Source organism: Dermochelys coriacea, chromosome 11 (genome assembly GCF_009764565.3).
Source record: "Dermochelys coriacea isolate rDerCor1 chromosome 11, rDerCor1.pri.v4, whole genome shotgun sequence".
Taxonomy (NCBI): domain Eukaryota; kingdom Metazoa; phylum Chordata; order Testudines; family Dermochelyidae; genus Dermochelys; species Dermochelys coriacea.
In genome coordinates, this window is record NC_050078.2 from 21,146,590 (window position 1) to 21,167,657 (window position 21,068).

Genomic DNA, 21,068 nt, shown 5'->3' on the forward strand with positions numbered 1-21,068 from the left:
TTTCAATTTTTGCCATTCTGTGCTGTCTCAGGCTCTTTCCTCTAGTCTGTTGCTTGTTAGCAGTCAAAGCAATATTGCCAAATAAAGCCATATATAAGCGCTACCATCATTTTTTACTTGATAGGTAGCACTGCTGACTAAAAAACCAGAAGGGACTTCTAAAAATCTCCCTCTCTCTCTCTCTTGACTTTTAGCCATAGGAAAAAGTCTGTTCAAAACATTTCCCCACATAGATTGAAGCTGGGTAAAATAGAAAAAGACATGAAACATTTGGTCAGGAAAACTTTGCAAAATTCAGCAAATAAATTATGCACCAAACATAATAATATATTAATATTATATCAGCTGGGTAAATAACTGAAAGAATCCTCTGTTTAACAAGCAAAAGTTGTTCTGTAAACTACTGTGTAAATATTATTAGCCCAGCTTTTCCACAAATACAAAAAGTTTTCATGTTTACATTACATTAAGTTAAAACACTTAAGCACATGCTTAACTTGAAGCACATGAGTCTTTTCATCCTTATTCATAAATGCACTTACGTGCTTACATCTTGCATTCCTAAGTTTAAGCATGTGCTTGAACAAACTGCTGAATTGGAGCTTAAATTTCCAACTTATACTTCCATCTTGCAAACATTTATGCACATGCGTATCTTCAAGCACTGTAAGTAGTCACATTGGCACTGTTTCTCATTTACACTGAGAGGCCTGAGGTTAAATGAAAATCAAACTCATAAACTTCAGGGGGCTACTTATGTGCCTAAATCTAAGTACGTGCATAAATGTTTGTGTAATCAGGACCTTTGGGCCAAATTACGTCCACAGATGCATGTTAACACCAAGCAACATCTATATAAGCCCTCTGAACATATCTGAGGCTAAAATTGATCCCATAGCTAATTACACGGTCATTTAACTTTGCAAACACTACTTATTCCTCTAGCTGCTTTGGACTTCCGTAACATTTGAAATTCATTTACAAATTTTATTTTCTAATAGTAAAGAAGAAAGAGCCATCTATGCAGTGCTAGCCTGTGTATCGACCACAGTATTAGCAGGACCCTCATTCTTGGCAGCAGTGTGTTTGTCAGTGTGCAGGTGATAGATCAGATGTAAAGAAAATCACTTCTGTAAAACCAATTTGTTAAGGGGCTTCTAAAATCCATTTTTAAAATGTTACTGAGGTAAAAAAGCGAAAGACCAGCCAACAAGATATTTTGTTCAGCTTTTCAAGGTCAAAGCACTGATTACTAATTCATCAAATAACTTACTGGTAAAGCTATTTGAAGAGCAAACAACTCTGTGCAGATGTTTCGCCTAATAACTCTAATACCATAAGAAGATGGGCAGAATAGGAACAAACAGAATGTTTTACTCACTCTTGGCAATGCTACAGTCATAGGAACTGTGGTCTTCAAAGCATCGGCACCCCCATTCTGTGCACTGTCCATTGCCATTACAGAAATTGGGACACCTGAGAGCTGTGAGTATTTCCTCGTGAGTGGCAAGTAGCCCATTTGCTGTATGAAACAGCTTAGTTCTATTTTCTAGCACTTTTCTTTCACACTCATTTTCCAAAAACGCTATCATTGCACCTTCCCACGCCAGGTCATCCTTGAGTTGCAGATCTAAAAGGCACATATCAATTGCCTTATCCAGCTGTCTCCCAAGGATGTCTTTACAGATGGAGCCAATAGTAGAATTAGCAAGAACCTGCTGACATATCTCCAAGGCTTTGGTTGAGGTTAGGCCACCTGGAGTAGGCCATATTGACTGAACTTTGGGCTGAATCCCTTCAAAGTAATCCTCTGGGAAAAAATATGCAAAGCTTTCCAAGTCCTTTTGACTCTCATTTTGAAATGGATAAAAAGGTAAGTATTCAGAATAGTCTTCTTGCCTTTTTGCTCTATCTAGCACTTGTTCTGGTTTAGTAGAGTTAATAAAACTATTGGTTTTTTTATTCTTCAAGGAAACTTTTTGTGCATATTGTTTTAATCTACTATTGCGGTTATCTCGCTTTTTGACTGATTTAGGCAGATATCTTTGATCAAATGCTTTGGCCAACAATTTCCCATCACTTTTTAAAGTAGATTCTATTTCTAAGCGAGTGACATATTCTGATGTAACATCTAGATGTGGGATTGCAGAAGTATAATCCACATTATCATAATGGCAGCCCAGAGATTGTGGGAAAGAACTCTGAAAGGCATTTGGTGTAGTTACAGAGTTCAGAGGTAGAGTGTGCTCCTTCTGACATCTGCAGTAATTTTTCCTTTTCTCCCCTTCAGAGATTGGTGGAGTCTTGTCAAATAAACTCTTCCCTGGGGGTATTCTGATTAAAAAAATAAAAATAAAGAGATTGGGAAAAAAAATAAACAGCTTTCAACAAACTGGTCCACAGCATTAAATCAAGTCTCAGGGACATAGGGTCCTAAACCAGCAAAACATTGAAGCATGTTCTTTACTTCAAGCATGTGAATAGTTTCAGTGGTTTTACAGTCACCTTTGCACGACCCTTTCTGAATTGCACTATGCAGTCCATGGATAGCAATGGGACTATTTGCTAGCATGTGCTTAAGTGCTTTGCTGGATCAGTGCCTACTTGCATGACTTCAATTTACAGAATTATTTTAAAGGACACATTTTTCAGAAAATGCATATTATCACTTTTTTACATAAGATGTCTGATATATTCCTATATAACTCAACTGAAGCCAGGGGAATTACACTAAGGCTGAATATAGCTCAAAAAGTTCATTTTAAACCCTTGTATTAATTTAGCACTCCTTGCTCTAATTATTAAACAACACCTTCTCTCCCTTCTGATTTAGTTCATTCATATTTTTGCCTTTTAAAAATGTTACTCCTTTCAAAAACATTTGTGTGGTATGCTATATTTCATTATAATAATGTAAGGGAACTTCTTTTATTTGACTTTTCTGTCATTAACACACACAACTATATCTTATTGATCACAAAGATATGGCATCATATAAGACAAAACTAATTACATTCCTTCCTTAATTTAGTCCAGCAGTAATGATGGGAGTACTTCTAGAGAGTTTCAGTTTGAATAAGCAACCATAATTAAAGTTTGGCTGGAAGTCTCATGAGAACAGAATTTTTTGTGATGTTATTTATACAGCATTAGGAGAGTTCTTGGAGCTTTATAGTTATGTAAGATACAGCTCTTGCCCCAATCTTTTGTTGGACTTGAAATACGAGAGAAACAAAATTTCTTGAAGTATTTTGGTAATTCTGCTTCCTGACCCAGGCTAAACCTAGAAGTTCAGGAAAATGAAAAAGAGTGCAACAAAATTTTGGAACCTCAGAAGAGGTCTGGTACTGCTGTGGGGACAGGGTTATCTTATCCAGTTCATCCATTGAAAGCAGTACATACAATAGAATGATTGTAGACACTAATACAATACTAAAATTTTTACAAAGTTATCAGAGTGACAGAGGAAGAGGGAACCATTATTGGGCTATTCAAGAGGTCCCGTTCTAGGTATGATATATGAGTTTGGCATTCTATTAAATATTTTGCAAAATGAACAGATACAACAGAACACAATTTGATTTGAGGTTTTCATAATCCTAAAATTTTTCAAATTAATGACACTGAGCTAGATGTTGAGTTACTGCTGTGACTGAACTGGTAAATATAACAGCCATTATGCACTCAACATTAGCTTTCATTCAGTCTAAGACAATAGGATGTGTTTCCTTGAGAGAGGGGATGTTGAAATTACTTATTGTTCTTTTTGAAAAGGGCAATGGGAGCTTTAACTTCCAACTGGGTGCTTGCCAGACACCTTCCCTTGTGCTGCATGGAAGCATCACCCTCAAGTGAGGCTGGCTAAGAGGAAAGAGTCCTATATTCATCTGAGTTGTAAAGACACCTAACCTAACTAATGCAGCAGAATTTTTAGAGGTCTTCCCAGAAACCTTAAACTCAAAGGCAATTATTTCTAGAGCTAAAAGAAAAATGGAATTTTCATCCAGTAGGAAATTCTGATATTTTGACATTTGATTTCATCCTGATTCAGGATGTAATGTTGAACTATTGAAACTTTAATGCAAATGACAAGTTCAATAATTTTTATTAAGATATGTCAAAATGTTCCATTTCAACATTTAATTTGGTTTGTCAATCTGAAATAAACTGTTTTGTTTCTGTTTGAGTCTACATTATTCTCTGCATCCATCTGATCCACTGCGGTGCCTCATGGAAGTTGTAATTTGGGTGTCTCATGTCCCATTCCCCAGTACGGGCAAGACTACATCTCTAATGATATATCATGGTATATCTCTCCCTGGCTGAAAGCTTGCAGAGTCTCATGGGAGTCCTATGACCATGGTTAACTATGGGAGATTTAGTCTGACCAGGGAGACTGACCCAAAGGAGAGAAAGGAGGCCTGATATACCCAAACTACAACTTCCATGCACAGAAGCTCCAACAGATTCAGAGATTAATGTCAAATCAAAACTCAATGAAATGTTTCAATTTGGGTTTACCTGAAATGAAACTAAATGTTTCATTGCAATTTTCCTCAGGGAAAATTGAAAAGTTTAGGCACAACTCAACATTTTCTCAGAAAAATTATTCAGTGTTACTCTTGAAGATAAAAGGAAAGAGCATGTTTGCTGCTCTCCAATCAGGAACTGCTATGGGGCTTGCATGTCATAGAACTTCTATTCCTTATTGGTAAGGACGCTATTTTAAAGACTTGGAGGGTTGGATGCAATTTTTTGTGTAAAGTTGCCATTTGGAAAAGTTGCTGTTTAAAGAGCTCTGTGCCATCCTGAGCCCTGCAGCTTTTTTAAAGAAGTTGCAGCCAGGGAAAGAACTGAATTGCCAGATGGTGAATGATCCAACTAGCTTCACGTGCTGGAGAGTCCTAAAGTCTAAAGTACTAATTTGTTGTCTAAAATTAAATTAAAAACAAGAGCAGAGCAATCAGCATACAGGTTTTACTCCCTATTTTGCAATTTTTCTTTGGGTGTATTATAAGGCCTGATCCAATGTTCTTTAAAGATAATGACAGGTTTCAGAGTAGCAGCCGTGTTAGTCTGTATTCGCAAAAAGAAAAGGAGTACTTGTGGCAGCTTAGAGACTAACAAATTTATTAGAGCATAAGCTTTCATGAGCTACAGCTCACTTCATCGGATGCATTTGGTGGAAAAAACAGAGGAGAGATTTACATACACACACAGAGAACATGAAACAATGGGTTTATCATACACACTGTAAGGAGAGTGATCACTTAAGATAAGCAGCGGGGGGGGGGGGGAAAGGAGGAAAACCTTTCATGGTGACAAGCAAGGTAGGCTAATTCCAGCAGTTAACAAGAATATCAGAGGAACAGTGGGGGGTGGGGTGGGGTGGGGGGGAGAAATACCATGGGGAAATAGTTTTACTTTGTGTAATGACTCATCCATTCCCAGTCTCTATTCAAGCCTAAGTTAATTGTATCCAGTTTGCAAATTAATTCCAATTTAGCAGTCTCTCGTTGGAGTCTGTTTTTGAAGCTTTTTTGTTGAAGGATAGCCACTCTTAGGTCTGTAATCAAGTGACCAGAGAGATTGAAGTGTTCTCCGACTGGTTTTTGAATGTTATAATTCTTGACGTCTGATTTGTGTCCATTCATTCTTTTACGTAGAGACTGTCCAGTTTGGCCAATGTACATGGCAGAGGGGCATTGCTGGCACATGATGGCATATATCACATTGGTAGATGCGCAGGTGAATGAGCCTCTGATAGTGTGGCTGATGTGATTAGGCCCTATGATGGTATCCCCTGAATAGATATGTGGACAGAGTTGGCAACGGGCTTTGTTGCAAGGATAGGTTCCTTGGTTAGTGGTTCTGTTGTGTGGTGTGTGGTTGCTGGTGAGTATTTGCTTCAGATTGGGGGGCTGTCTGTAAGCAAGGACTGGCCTGTCTCCCAAGATCTGTGAGAGTGATGGGTCGTCCTTCAGGATAGGTTGTAGATCCTTGATGATGCGTTGGAGAGGTTTTAGTTGGGGGCTGAAGGTGATGGCTAGTGGCGTTCTGTTATTTTCTTTGTTGGGCCTGTCCTGTAGTACGTGACTTCTGGGTACTCTTCTGGCTCTGTCAATCTGTTTCTTCACTTCAGCAGGTGGGTATTGTAGTTGTAGGAATGCATGATAGAGATCTTGTAGGTGTTTGTCTCTGTCTGAGGGGTTGGAGCAAATGCGGTTATATCGTAGCGCTTGGCTGTAGACAATGGATCGAGTGGTATGATCTGGATGAAAGCTAGAGGCATGTAGGTAGGAATAGCGGTCAGTAGGTTTCTGATATAGGGTGGTGTTTATGTGACCATCGCTTATTAGCACCGTAGTGTCCAGGAAGTGGATCTCTTGTGTGGACTGGTCCAGGCTGAGGTTGATGGTGGGAATGAATAGAGACTGGGAATGGATGAGTCATTACACAAAGTAAAACTATTTCCCCATGGTATTTCTCCCCACCCCCCACTGTTCCTCTGATATTCTTGTTAACTGCTGGAATTAGCCTACCTTGCTTGTCACCATGAAAGGTTTTCCTCCTTTCCCCCTCCCTGCTGCTGGTGATGGCTTATCTTAAGTGATCACTCTCCTTACAGTGTGTATGATAAACCCATTGTTTCATGTTCTCTGTGTGTGTATATAAATCTCTCCTCTGTTTTTTCCACCAAATGCATCCGATGAAGTGAGCTGTAGCTCACGAAAGCTTATGCTCTAATAAATGTGTTAGTCTCTAAGGTGCCACAAGTCCTCCTATTCTTTTTAAAGATAATGTGAGTCTTTCCATTGACTTTAGTTGATTTTGGATTATGGCCTTGATTCTTAGAGTCCTTATTTTTATTTACTTAGGGTCTACAGCAAAAGTTAAACTTGTCACCAGTCCCTCTCCCCCAAAAGGAGTTTCACCGGCCTTTCTTGAGCACAACAAGGTCTTGTCCTAGTCCCTGACAAGTGCTGGAAAATTCTTCTCCATTCCAAGTGGACAAAGAATGTAAAGTTCCCCCTAAATCCTGTATCTTCCATTGGCTGCTGGTCCTCACACAGAGCTACTACAAATTCTCCAGTCACTCTCTTAGCTGTAGATAGCTTACCCACTTCTTGCCAGCCTGTTGCCATTTTGTTCTGAGGGATGGGTTGGCATCCAGTAATAGGGAGTAGTGGTTCATGTTGGAGCTACAACCCAAGAGAGATAGACAAGTTCCCACAAGAAAGGAGGAAAGCTGGGAATGACTTCTGCCAGGAGTCCAAGATTTCCCCTTCTTGTAGTCAGAAAACCATCCTTCCTTTCACCTAAGTAACCCCCCAGTACCCACATCTACATCTAGGAAATGGATAAGTCCCCAAAAGATTAAACCCAGGGGATTTAGCCACTATTCTATGGATTAATATAAAGGAAATATAATATAAAGGAAACTGAGTGCCTCTAACTTTGAGTCTTGTATGTGCTGCTCACAACTACAGCTCAAAATACTCATCAACTAAATTAGGATGATTAATGGCTTCAGCTGATTTTATGTAACTTTGAATACAAAGTTTAATTGTGTGTTCATATCCTAAAAGTCAATAGCTCTGAAGTCTTTTTCAGTTACAACAGAGATGGGTGCTGGATGCACTGACAGAATGCAGAATCAGGATTAGTTAGACTAGGGTTCAGATCTGAAGCAGAAATAAGCATTAGGATTTGAGTTCAGATTCAACTGTGCCACATTTCATGAACTGTTCTTCAGGGCCGGCTCTACCTTTTTTGCCGCCCCAAGCATTGAAACAAACAACAACAACAAAAAGCGGCCGCCGAAGAAGAAAAAATAAAAAAGCTGCAGCCAAAGTGCTGAAGAAGAAAAAATAAAGCAAAGTGCCGTGGCCAAAGGAAGGAGTGCAGCCCCAAGAACGTCCGGAGCGCCGCCCCTTCTGGTTTGCTGCCCCCGGCACCAGCTTCCTTAGCTGGTGCCTAGAGCCGGCCCTGCTGTTCTTCCAGTCCCAAAGGATGGAAATCTCATGTCATCAGCTGATCTTGCAATATTTCTCCTGGTGGGCACCTCACAAGTTCAGAGGTCTTCATCATATTTTTATTTTGGACCAAATTTTGTAATAGCAGCTGCCCTGAAAATAGTTAATCACCAACCAATCAAACACTGCAGAATAGTTCCATTCTGGTTTTGAAATGACCTGGACCCAGAACTATAAGACTATGTTTGGATTCGGGAATTAAAATATGGGGCAAGGGAAGTCCCGGATACGAAAAGGGATCAGAATCCATGTTCCAGACTCTCTCTCTTAGAAAGCAAGAGTTTCAAATGTCCCATTATCTTTAACTGAATAGATATTAAGTTTTAGCATGCTACATTTATTGCCACTCTTTGTCAAAATGTAATATTTAATTGTATAGTCACATGTTGTAATTAGTTTTCAGGAATAAAAGAACAAGGAAAATACCGAACACTTAATTAATCTCTATTGTCAGTTATCTACATTTTTCAGAGTGGGTGAGAACTGCGTTTTTTAACAGCTGAGTGGGATCTTAACACAGCTGTTAACATGATATCTCTCATGAATATAAAATGTCTCTCTCAGTAAAAGAGCTTCTTATGTGTAGTGTACAGACAGAAAAATAAGCTTTCGTTGTGTTTGTGGTGAAAATGGACCTCTAGCCCTCCTTTGACAGATTAGGCAGAGCTCTTTTTCACGTCATTAAAAGACCATGTAATGAAGTAAATGTATAGACACCCCTTTAAACGATGATTCAGTATGACTTTTAGGTTTGGAATCCTTTAGCTCTGTACCTCCACTCTTCTATGAAGTCTTCCTCAGGCATGTTACTCTGGTGTGGTAGTAAAGGACTCCCGCTGGTGTTATGGACGTCATTATGACTGTTCCCATCAAAAATGCCACACAAACCTCTGGTGCTGTTAAAATCAATGCTTGGCGCCCTGACTGTCAAACTCATTCCCCACTCACTTACATCAGCTCGAACAAATGCTCCTGAAGGAAAGATGATCTGAAGAGGCAGAAAAACCCAGTGAATTCAATCCATTAGCAAGTTTCTTCGGTAATAAAAAAAGTGTGTTCCCTTCCCCCCCCCCCAAAAAAAATCAAAGCAGGAAGTTGGCTATGCAGTTGGTAATTTAATGCCACTTAGACACTCTGTAAACATTTATTTTACAATGATGCTGTCGGTTTTATTTACAATGATGCTTTTACAGTTTTTGGTACTAATATCTGATAGTATCATATAAATATAAACCCACACAAGCACCTTCCTTTTTTAAATTAATAATTATATTCACTGACGTTTTCCCATTGGTAAGTTACCAGCTAATTTTTGAAGCTGTCACCATGATAAGACCACCCCTGTGTTTTTGCCTGGGAAATTGTTTCTTTTCGATAAATTGCTAAGTATGAAAAATAGCTTTCTTCCCTCTGAAAAACTGTTGAATTTTCCAAGACTGGTTTGCACAGAAAACTATTATTTTAAACTAGATAAAGTAATGTTCTCATTAAAGAACCTTTTAAAGGGCGGTGGGGTGTGTGTGTATGAATCTTGAGGGTTCAGACAAATAAATGGCTAATTTATTTGTGTTCCTGTGCTGGAAACCTGGATTTAAATTTGGACTTTGATCACAAAAATAAGTAAGCTTGATGAATTTAATTTACAACTGTAGTTTCAGGAGTGACACTGATTTTTTGGCTCAGGGGGGGCTCAGTTTTGGGGTGCTCATCTTGACCTGTTTTTTCAGACATGCTGAGAACTTGCAACCCCCATTGATTTCGGCTGGAGTTGTGGTTGATTAGTACTTCTGAAACTCAATGCACTTCAAGCCAAAAGCACTTCAACCCAAAATCAGTACCCACTGTTGAAAATTTTGACCTTAGCCCCTGAGGGAAATTTGTCCATGTCACACAACCAGCACGCAATTTGGCTCATGTGACACCCTCATATTTCTCCCCTTGAAATCAATGGCAGAACTTCCACTGACTTCAGTGACACAGGAGGAGGAGGAGCTACCAAAGCCCAGAGCATAGCATGTGTAAGGGGACTGTTGCCCCCTTACTAACATTCAGTGGGTGTTTTAGTTGCTAGCTCCCAGTATTAAAAAGGGGGAAGGGTTGATGGGGCATCAGGACCCTGAGACTGACAGCCCCCAGGAACAGTGGGGAGAGGCCAATGCTCCTGGTCAGCCTAAATGACAGGGCGAGCAGGCTAATCAGGGAGTCAGGAGGCCAGAGAGGTCTCATCCGCCGTGTGAGCTGGATTTGCCTGGGTCAGACAGAGTGGAGCAAAGCTAAGGAGAAAGCAGGGGCCCAAGCTAAGCTGGGGAGCAGAGCTGTGCCAGATCCAGCCGGACCAGAAAAGCAGCCCAGAGAGAGCAGACCCTGTCCTGGGAGCAGAGCTGCAGCAACCAGAGGGGCCAGAAAAGCAGCCCAGGAAGCAGGTCAGTGCTGGGAGCAGAGTCACAGAAGCAGCCTGCAGAGCAGACCTGTCCTGGGAGCAGGGCTGCAGCAACCAGAGCCAGAAGGGCCAAAGACGCAGCCCAGGGAGTTGGAGGCAGAGCAGCAGCAGCAGCAGTGCAGAGACAGAGTGGTGGAGCCGGGGCTGGAACTGGGTGCAGTGAGCAGCTGGGGAGAATGAGGGGGACCATGGGCAGCGAGCCCAGCACAGGGAGATGCCTCAGCCAAGAGGATCCGTAGGCCAGGCTTGGATCGTAACCCTGACAGGGCGGGGGCAACACTGGGAAGAAGGGTCCTACCACTTTGAGCCTGAGAGAGTGTGGCCACCACCAGAACAAGTGTCCAACCCACAGCATCCCTGCAACACAGTCAGGGCCTGAGAAGAAGGCCTGGAACTTACAGACTCTGAACTGCCCAGACATTCCAGAGACACTGTTTGTGATGTTCCCTGCCACAGAGCGGGGTGATGTGTTTCCTTTAACCTTTCCCATTTTTCCTTATTCTTTTTAAAATTAATTGTTGATTAAATAACTTGCATTTGCTTTAAATTGTATGTAATGATCAGTGGGTCAGAAAAGTGCCCAGTGCAGAGAGAGTACCCCAGAGTGGGGACACCCTAGCCCCTGTCCTAGGTGACCACAGTAGGGTTGGAGGTTGAGCCTCCCAGAAATCCTGGGCCCAGCCTTGTTGGGGTTATGAGGACTCTGCCAGACAGGAGAGTGGAAGGGGAGTCCTCCACTGGCTCCTTATGGCCCCTTTCTTACCCAGAATATTTTCTACTAATAAATTGAGATGCTGAAATTTTAAGACAAAATTCTCAGCTTGGATCTCTTTAGTGCAGTCTGCACTTGTTCGTCCAGTGATTTCAAGGAACACCTGGACTAGAGATCTTCAGTTTGGTTGAGAGATACAAAGTGCAACTGGAAAGCACAGTAGTGCTTTCTAAGTAAATAATTTGTACTAAAGCAGATGTGCTGCAGAACCATCTTCATTGTGTGATCTTTCATCTTATACTTAGATCACAAGTTTTTCAGGGCCGTCTCTTTGTTATGTAATTGTACAGTGCCTAGCACAGTGGGTGCCCGTGGGACTGCTAGACATTACCATAATACAAACAACAAATAATATTCATATGACTCTTGGCTATGTCTTTGAGAGTAACACCCATCCACTCTTGTTAGTTTCATGTTTTGTTTTATGTTTGGTTATATTATCATGTTAGCCAGCACTTGCCCTCAGTCTGGTTTTCTCAATAACTGTGACTTTCCCTGTAAGCACTTTTATGGCTATAGGTCTATGTGTAGTAGTTACTTAATTCAGAAATATATAGTTAAAGTCAAAGCAACATTTTAAAAAAAAGGTCCACCTACGGTAATTTTTTTCCCGCCGTAGGATTTCATGATTTTGACACGTTGAGGTGATGCTCCAATGCTTTTAATGGACAGCTGAGGTCTGGTTTCCTGAAACTGACCATTACACATGTCTAACAGGATGACGTCATTACCCTCCCAGGCAGCTACACCGCAGTTGCAGGCAACAGCATACTGGAGGCTTCCACAGTCCCATTGTCGTACATGTACCTCAAACACACGGGCCAGGCTCTTGCACAAAAGAAAGGTTCCAATTTTATAATTGTCATAACTCCTAAACAACAAACAAACAAAAACAGGATTTTCAGACCCAGGGTGTACACCTATCATGACTGTGTGTTTGTACTCCAACAGCCACACTCTTTCATTAGGCCAGCATGATGGCTGGCCTTGGAGGAGAAAGAAAATTGAGACACGGGGAAGCATATATTCAGCACCATACACAAGCTAATACCATTGGAGTTATTAGCTGGAAATGGATAAGAATTCATGTGAGAGCTGTTAGCTGTCTAAGAGCTGCTGCTATGGCAACAGGCATGGATGAAAAAGATAAACATTTGAGAAAAGCAAATGGGAAATAATCCCTGCCTCCAGGATTTAATAAATACATTTTGGTTGTAACTGGATGCTCCACAGCATGGTATTCTTCACAGCAAAATCAGTGCTCAAATAACATCTTCTGTGACTAATCACTAACTTTTACAAGGCTGACTGGGGCTAGGTGAACATTTCATATGAAAAATTAGGACTCTCCTGGAACCCTGTTAAAGTGAAGTCATTTCCCACCCCCCCTTTGAACGACTTCACTATAAGCATAAGTTTCACTATAACTGGTTTCAGAGTAGCAGCCGTGTTAGTCTGTATTCGCAAAAAGAAAAGGAGTACTTGTGGCACCTTAGAGACTAACACATTTATTAGAGCATAAGCTTTCGTGAGCTACAGCTCACTTCATCGGATGCATTTGGTGGAAAAAACAGAGGAGAGATTTATATACACACACACAGAGAACATGAAACAATGGGTTTATCATACACACTGTAAGGAGAGTGATCACTTAAGATAAGCCATCACCCACAGCAGGGGGGGGAAAGGAGGAAAACCTTCCATGGTGACAAGCAGGTAGGCTAATTCCAGCAGTTAACAAGAATATCAGAGGAACAGTGGGGGGTGGGGTGGGGGGGAGAAATACCATGGGGAAATAGTTTTACTTTGTGTAATGACTCATCCATTCCCAGTCTCTATTCAAGCCTAAGTTAATTGTATCCAGTTTGCAAATTAATTCCAATTCAGCAGTCTCTCGTTGGAGTCTGTTTTTGAAGCTTTTTTGTTGAAGTATAGCCACTCTTAGGTCTGTGATCGAGTGACCAGAGAGATTGAAGTGTTCTCCAACTGGTTTTTGAATGTTATAATTCTTGACGTCTGATTTGTGTCCATTCATTCTTTTACGTAGAGACTGTCCAGTTTGGCCAATGTACATGGCAGAGGGGCATTGCTGGCACATGATGGCATATATCACATTGGTAGATGCGCAGGTGAACGAGCTTCTGATAGTGTGGCTGATGTGATTAGGCCCTATGATGGTATCCCCTGAATAGATATGTGAACAGAGTTGGCAACGGGCTTTGTTGCAAGGATAGGTTCCTGGGTTAGTGGTTCTTTTGTGTGGTGTGTGGTTGCTGGTGAGTAAGGAGAGTGATCACTTAAGATAAGCCATCACCAACAGCAGGGGGGGAAAGGAGGAAAACCTTTCATGGTGACAAGCAAGGTAGGCTAATTCCAGCAGTTAACAAGAATATCAGAGGAACAGTGGGGGGTGGGGTGGGAGGGAGAAATACCATGGGGAAATAGTTTTACTTTGTGTAATGACTCATCCATTCCCAGTCTCTATTCAAGCCTAAGTTAATTGTATCCAGTTTGCAAATTAATTCCAATTCAGCAGTCTCTCATTGGAGTCTGTTTTTGAAGCTTTTTTGTTGAAGTATAGCCACTCTTAGGTCTGTGATCGAGTGACCAGAGAGATTGAAGTGTTCTCCAACTGGTTTTTGAATGTTATAATTCTTGACGTCTGATTTGTGTCCTAATAAATTTGTTAGTCTCTAAGGTGCCACAAGTACTCCTTTTCTTTTTGCGAATACAGACTAACACGGCTGCTACTCTGAAACCTGTGATTATGCAAGGCACTGAATTTAGCCATATAGAGTGGAAATCTGTCAACTTCATGAAAAAACTCGCACAGATACAGACAGACATCATCTTCCTCTCCAAATGCAAACAGATGGACATCATACCGAAAGGACTGAAGGTAAAAAATCCATTACAATCTACATACCACACAGACTATGCTGACAGCTTGTGCCACACACTCTCAAAGAAACTGCGGAACCACCTGATCAACATCCTCTACAGCAAACAGGAAAAGATTAAGAATGAGCTCTCAAAACTGGATACTCTCATAAAGAACCAACCTTCCACACAAACTTCCTCGTGGCTGGACTTTACAAAAACTAGACAAGCCATTTACAAAACACACTTTGCTTCTCTACAAAAGAAAAAGGACACTAAGCTATCTAAACTACTATATGCCACAAGGGGCCACAACAATGGTTCCCGTAACCCACCCAGCAATATTGTTAATCTATCCAACTATACTCTTAGCCCAGCAGAAGAATCTGTCCTATCTCGGGGCCTCTCCTTTTGCCCCTCCACCCCCACGAACATGATACAGTTTTGTGGTGACCTAGAATCCTATTTTCGATGTCTCAGACTCAAGGAATATTTCCAACACACCTCTGACCAACATATTAACCCACAGAGACCTTCCTGCCAACACTACAAAAAGAAGGATTCTGGGTGGACTCCTCCTGAAGGTCGAAACAGCAGCCTGGATTTCTACATAGACTGCTTCCGCCGACGTGCACGAGCTGAAATTGTGGAAAAGCAGCATCGCTTACCCCATAACCTCAGCCATGCAGAACACAGTGCCATCCACAGCCTCAGAAACAACTCTGACATCATAATCAAAAAGGCTGACAAAGGAGGTGCTGTCGTCATCATGAATAGGTCGGAGTATGAACAAGAGGCTACTAGGCAGCTCTCCAACACCACTTTCTACAAGCCATTACCCTCTGATCCCACTGAGAGTTACCAAAAGAAACTACAGCATTTGGTCAAGAAACTCCCTGAAAAAGCACAAGAACAAATCCGCACAGACACACCCCTGGAGCCCCGACCTGGGGTATTCTATCTGCTACCCAAGATCCATAAACCTGGAAATCCTGGATGCCCCGTCATCTCAGGCATTGGCACCCTGACAGCAGGATTGTCTGGCTATGTAGACTCCCTCCTCAGGCCCTTCGTTACCAGCACTCCCAGCTATCTTCGAGACACCACCGATTTCCTGAGGAAACTACAGTCCATTGGTGATCTTCCTAAAAACACCATCCTAGCCACTATGGATGTAGAAGCCCTCTACACCAACATTCCACACAAAGATGGACTACAGGCCATCAGGAACAGTATCCCCGATACTGTCACGGCTAACCTGGTGGCAGAACTTTGTGACTTTGTCCTGACCCATAACTATTTCACATTTGGTGACAATGTATACCTTCAAATCAGCGGCACTGCGATGGGTACCCGTATGGCCCCACAGTATGCCAACATTTTTATGGCTGACTTAGAACAACGCTTCCTCAGCTCTCGTCCCCTAATGCCCCTAGTCTACTTGCGCTACATTGATGACATCTTCATCATCTGGACCCATGGAAAAGAAGCTCTTGAGGAATTCCACCATGATTTCAACAATTTCCATCCCACCATCAACCTCAGCCTGGACCAGTCCACACAAGAGATCCACTTCCTGGACACTACGGTGCTAATAAGCGATGGTCACATAAACACCACCCTGTATCGGAAACCTACTGACCGCTATTCCTACCTACATGCCTCTAGCTTTCATCCAGATCATACCACTCGATCCATTGTCTACAGCCAAGCTCTACGATATAACCGCATTTGCTCCAACCCCTCAGACAGAGACAAACACCTACAAGACCTCTATCATGCATTCCTACAACTACAATACCCACCTGCTGAAGTGAAGAAACAGATTGACAGAGCCAGAAGAGTACCCAGAAGTCACCTACTACAGGACAGGCCCAACAAAGAAAACAACAGAACGCCACTAGCCATCACCTTCAGCCCCCAACTAAAACCTCTCCAACGCATCATCAAGGATCTACAACCTATCCTGAAGGATGAGCCATCGCTCTCTCAGATCTTGGGAGACAGACCAGTCCTTGCTTACAGACAGCCCCCCAATCTGAAGCAAATACTCACCAGCAACCACACACCACACAACAGAACCACTAACCCAGGAACCTATCCTTGCAACAAAGCCCGTTGCCAACTCTGTCCACATATCTATTCAGGGGATACCATCATAGGGCCTAATCACATCAGCCACACTATCAGAGGCTCGTTCACCTGTGCCTCTACCAATGTGATATATGCCATCATGTGCCAGCAATGCCCCTCTGCCATGTACATTGGCCAAACTGGACAGTCTCTACGTAAAAGAATGAATGGACACAAATCAGACGTCAAGAATTATAACATTCAAAAACCAGTTGGAGAACACTTCAATCTCTCTGGTCACTCGATCACAGACCTAAGAGTGGCTATACTTCAACAAAAAAGCTTCAAAAACAGACTCCAACGAGAGACTGCTGAATTGGAATTAATTTGCAAACTGGATACAATTAACTTAGGCTTGAATAGAGACTGGGAATGGATGAGTCATTACACAAAGTAAAACTATTTCCCCATGAAGAAAAGGAGTACTTGTGGCACCTTAGAGACTAAGGTGCCACAAGTACTCCTTTTCTTTTTGCGAATACAGACTAACACGGCTGCTACTCTGAAACCTATTTCCCCATGGTATTTCTCCCTCCCACCCCACCCCCCACTGTTCCTCTGATATTCTTGTTAACTGTTGGAATTAGCCTACCTTGCTTGTCACCATGAAAGGTTTTCCTCCTTTCCCCCCCCTGCTGTTGGTGATGGCTTATCTTAAGTGATCACTCTCCTTACAGTGTGTATGATAAACCCATTGTTTCATGTTCTCTGTGTGTGTGTATATAAATCTCTCCTCTGTTTTTTCCACCAAATGCATCCGATGAAGTGAGCTGTAGCTCACGAAAGCTTATGCTCTAATAAATTTGTTAGTCTCTAAGGTGCCACAAGTACTCCTTTTCTTTTTGCAAATACAGACTAACACGGCTGCTACTCTGAAACCTTTGTAAAGTACTGTTTCAGAAAGAGCCCTGTTCCCTGTACAGTTCTCCCTCACCTCCCCCGCCCCTTATAGAGAAGCACATTCTGTAGAAACATATGGAGTTTGGAATAAAACAAGAAAATAGAGTTTAACTGTTTGTTTATTGTCATAAAATTTGATTTTACTCTATCTTGAAAAACTCAGCGAAGTTGGCTGTAATGAGATAACACTTTCTATGGGCTTGTCTCATCCTATTTTTTAATCAGGTACATAAATTCTGAGCACGCTGTTCAAGAACTGGGGCAAAATACTGATGAAAACTAAAGGGAGCATTAAAAAAATTTCATATAATCCCTTGTAATGTCAGATGATACGCTCCTATGGATATATCCACTGGAGGGAGATAAGGAGAAGGAAAACTCTGAGAATCATCTTCCAAAACTTCCTTCAAATAGTCCTTTTTCCGTGCAGGCATTTTGAAGGAGGGTGGTCATGAAAGAAGTATTGGATGCATGAGAGTGGCTGCATCTGAACTCTTCTGGTCTATCGTTTAAATACATAAGACTCTCTTAACACAGGTACATAACTGTCTTTCACAGAAATGGAACTACTCATTCAAATTAATGTGTATAGACTATGGGAGCCCAATCCAACTCTTATTGAAGTCAATGGGAGTCCTTCAGTTAGGTCATGCCATAGATCATGTAAAATGTCAGACTTGCAAAATGTCTTCATTTTTAAATGGAAGCCTTAAGGTGGCATTGAATTACTTGAATGCAAAATTGAACCTAAACAGATACGCTTTTGTGACACTCAGAAAAATGTCATGACAGTCATATAGGCAGCAGTGGAAAATTAAATACCGCTAAACAGTAGGAAAAGATTTTACTATATGCTTTTTTTTATATTTGCCCCAAATGTGGAAATCTTAAGTCAGAAGAATATCCTTAACCCCTGTCCCCACACCTCCTGCCCTACACTTATCTATCAATCTGTCTTTACCATACTCATCACTATGCTCTTATACTGTACTTTACTGTTGCTATATGACCCACTCCCAAGGACATTCCAGCACTCATTCACCTTTCCCATGAGGCTCCCCCTCCTTGTCTCTTCCATCTTCTGATTTAATTTATTTCATTACTACTGCTCCCAAAACATTAGCCACTGAAAGGCACCATTTACGATTAATCTGTTCACTTATCCATAGGACTGCTGTCCTTGCCAGTCAGAGCTGTTTTATGTTAGTCTGTGTCCTATGAAGTGTTAGTCAGAGGGAAAATGAAGGATATACTTGGCATCCAGAATACATTCACATTTTACTTTTTGTAGCAAGCATTTTATAAAGGAAAAAGAGGCTCAGTTGATTTGCATGACCCTCCTGGGCCAGATTCATCCCTGGTCTCACTTCACTCAAGTCCTTGGAGCTACCAGAGTCCAATTTAGGTCAAGATAAAGCAGAGAGAATAGAGTGGATCGGAACAAAGAGTTGTGATTCATTAGTGGCATATGGCTCCACATCCCAAGTTGGATGTGGATAACACCATCTACCGGATAGTTAGGCTTCATGGAATTCAATTTTTATTGTTTTATCATTTTGATGGTAATATCAATGTTTATTGGTAAGCATTTTTTCTATTTTAATCTCTTTAAATTTTCAGAGTTGTGGGAAATTATGGGGAGGTCAAAATAATTATTTAATGACAGTAGATGTTGAGATTCAAAGCGTTAAGGCTTTATAACTGTGAAAACACAAACTGTCAACTTCACATGTCAAAATATACAAAGTAAATATCCCTAAATAAAACTTGAATTAGTTTTCAAGCAGCATTTTTTTTTACTCTGCCTATCTGTACATTTCAGTTATTATCAATGGAAATATTTTTTGTTGTTTAGTATGTGTACAGTGAGATTGACCAACATTTTACCAACATTTGCTGATAAAAATCTAATTCCTCCAAGCCTAAGGCTATTCAATTCTAAAGTAATCATGGCAGCACTGAGTAGAAGAATAGAGGTGCCATCAATGGCTTTTCCTAGATGAATAGGTCAGTGCATATGGTAAAGACCCTCAAGTTTTAATATTCCCACTCCCCTAAAAGCTGGGATATGAATAAGAGCCCTTTGCCCTTGCTACATAAAAATACAATAAAAGTGAAGCAGATGAGAAACTGAACATACCCATTACCTCACCCATGTTTTTGTAAGATAGTTACTCCATCCCAGGGTTAAATGAACTTCCAGTTACTCTGCTGTGCATTATAGGTGTGGGGCCTTTGAAGAAAGCAAAACTCTTGACTTGACTACATTGTCCTATAGTTTGGACCTCAGTGTGCACCAAAGAGCTGCACTGTAACTACTCCTCTGTGTAGACACTGCAGGTGCAAACTAAAAGATTCCTAGTTCACTTTAACATAGTCTTCTTCAAATGGGATTACATTAAGGTGAACTAGGAACCTTTTAGTTCACATCCACAGTGTCCAGGGGGACTTACAGCACAGCACTTTGGTGGATGCTGCTATTCACAACCCTGTTGTTCAATGTGAGGGGAAATGTAGTCAACCTGCAGATTCTGAGGAGCATGAGAGGTGGAGAACTCTCTTATAGAGTTCTCATCCTCCCTGGAGATCTATAGCTTGTGATCATAGAAGAGAGGCTTTTTGCTTTTAAATAGGCATTTGCAACAGGACGGTTTCCCACAGAGCCAAGATCTATGACTTTCCTTGACTTGTGGGTATCAAGACAAAGAATTTTTCTGGCAGCCTGGGCCTTGCATGTTGCAGGATGAAATTAATCTAGAGGAAGCTGCAAAAGTGGAACAGTTGCACAATGGGGTCTGTACATTGGCTCTGCTCAGTGTGAAGGAGGCTGTTGTGGGTAGGCTCAGGAACTATTGGCTCCATGCTTAGGTGAAACCCCGGGAAACCGACCAAGTTGCTGGTGGGCTAGAACAGTAGCTATGGAAGGGTTGCATTATTATCCCAGTGACTTACCTCTAGATTGGAGTGGCAAATTCCATTCCCTCCATCCTCAGGCGCAAATCTTTAAATTTACCTCCCTGCACAAGTGCAGTTATTCTGTTCAGGAAATGGTGAATTTCACCCCTAAAAAATACTGATGCATAGATTTAATTTACATGCTCCAGAAATCTCAAAATTCTCCTTTTAAGGTGAAATGAAAAATAACACTAATTATATATAAATTACCAACCGAGCAGTCTTAGGTGGTTTAGATATGGCCATAAAAGAGTTATCTTAGTACTTAGCTTGAAACTGATAATTCACTTTTAAGAATCTACAATTTATGATGTGAAAAGCTTTTATATTTATAATGCATCATAACTAATAATGAAGTCTATACTTTCTCTCTGCCAGGCTTTCAAATTTGTTTAATTTAAAAGGCATTTTGCTATAAAAGGAAGTGCTCTTTCAGAGCTTTAGCCAGTATAATTAATGTCATTGCACTTCTATGCATCAACATACTCAAACTGTTGTACTGTAAAATATGACACTTTGCCCTCCGACTATTAGTCTCTCCCTTTGGTCAAAAGAATTATGAGGTAGATGTTTCTATAGAAATGTATTAATAAAAGGACATGACAAACTGTTTTTTATGTAATATGCATTCCTTGAGATAGGCGTACAGAAAGGGCAAACTATTGTCCCAAGGATAAGGTAGGTATTTTAATTATGTAATTAATAGCCTCACATTATGCTAACCCAGACGGAATGTGCATGAGGTAGCCAGATTACAAGATGCTGAGTGGTTGTACTCACTAGGAGAAGTTTATTTTAATAAGAAATAAATAGTCATAAAATAATCTCTGTTCACTAGAGCTGGTCAAAGTTTTTGACTGAAAATTTCCCAATGGAAAATGCATTTTGTCAAAATTGACATTTTCCATGGAAAAAAATGTGGATTTAAATTATGTGTCCTAACTGATTAATT

The 21,068-nt window shown here is 41.0% G+C and overlaps 1 protein-coding gene across 1 annotated transcript in view; it reads right to left on the reverse strand.

Moving 5' to 3' along the window:
- LOC119863491 (von Willebrand factor D and EGF domain-containing protein-like) overlaps positions 1 to 21,068 on the reverse strand; it is a 158,892-nt gene that overhangs the window by 120,672 nt on the left and 17,152 nt on the right. Inside the window, 3 exon segments of the mRNA XM_043504852.1 lie at positions 1,382 to 2,334; positions 8,810 to 9,024; positions 11,846 to 12,119. Of these exon segments, the coding sequence (XP_043360787.1) occupies positions 1,382 to 2,334; positions 8,810 to 9,024; positions 11,846 to 12,119 (1,442 nt within the window).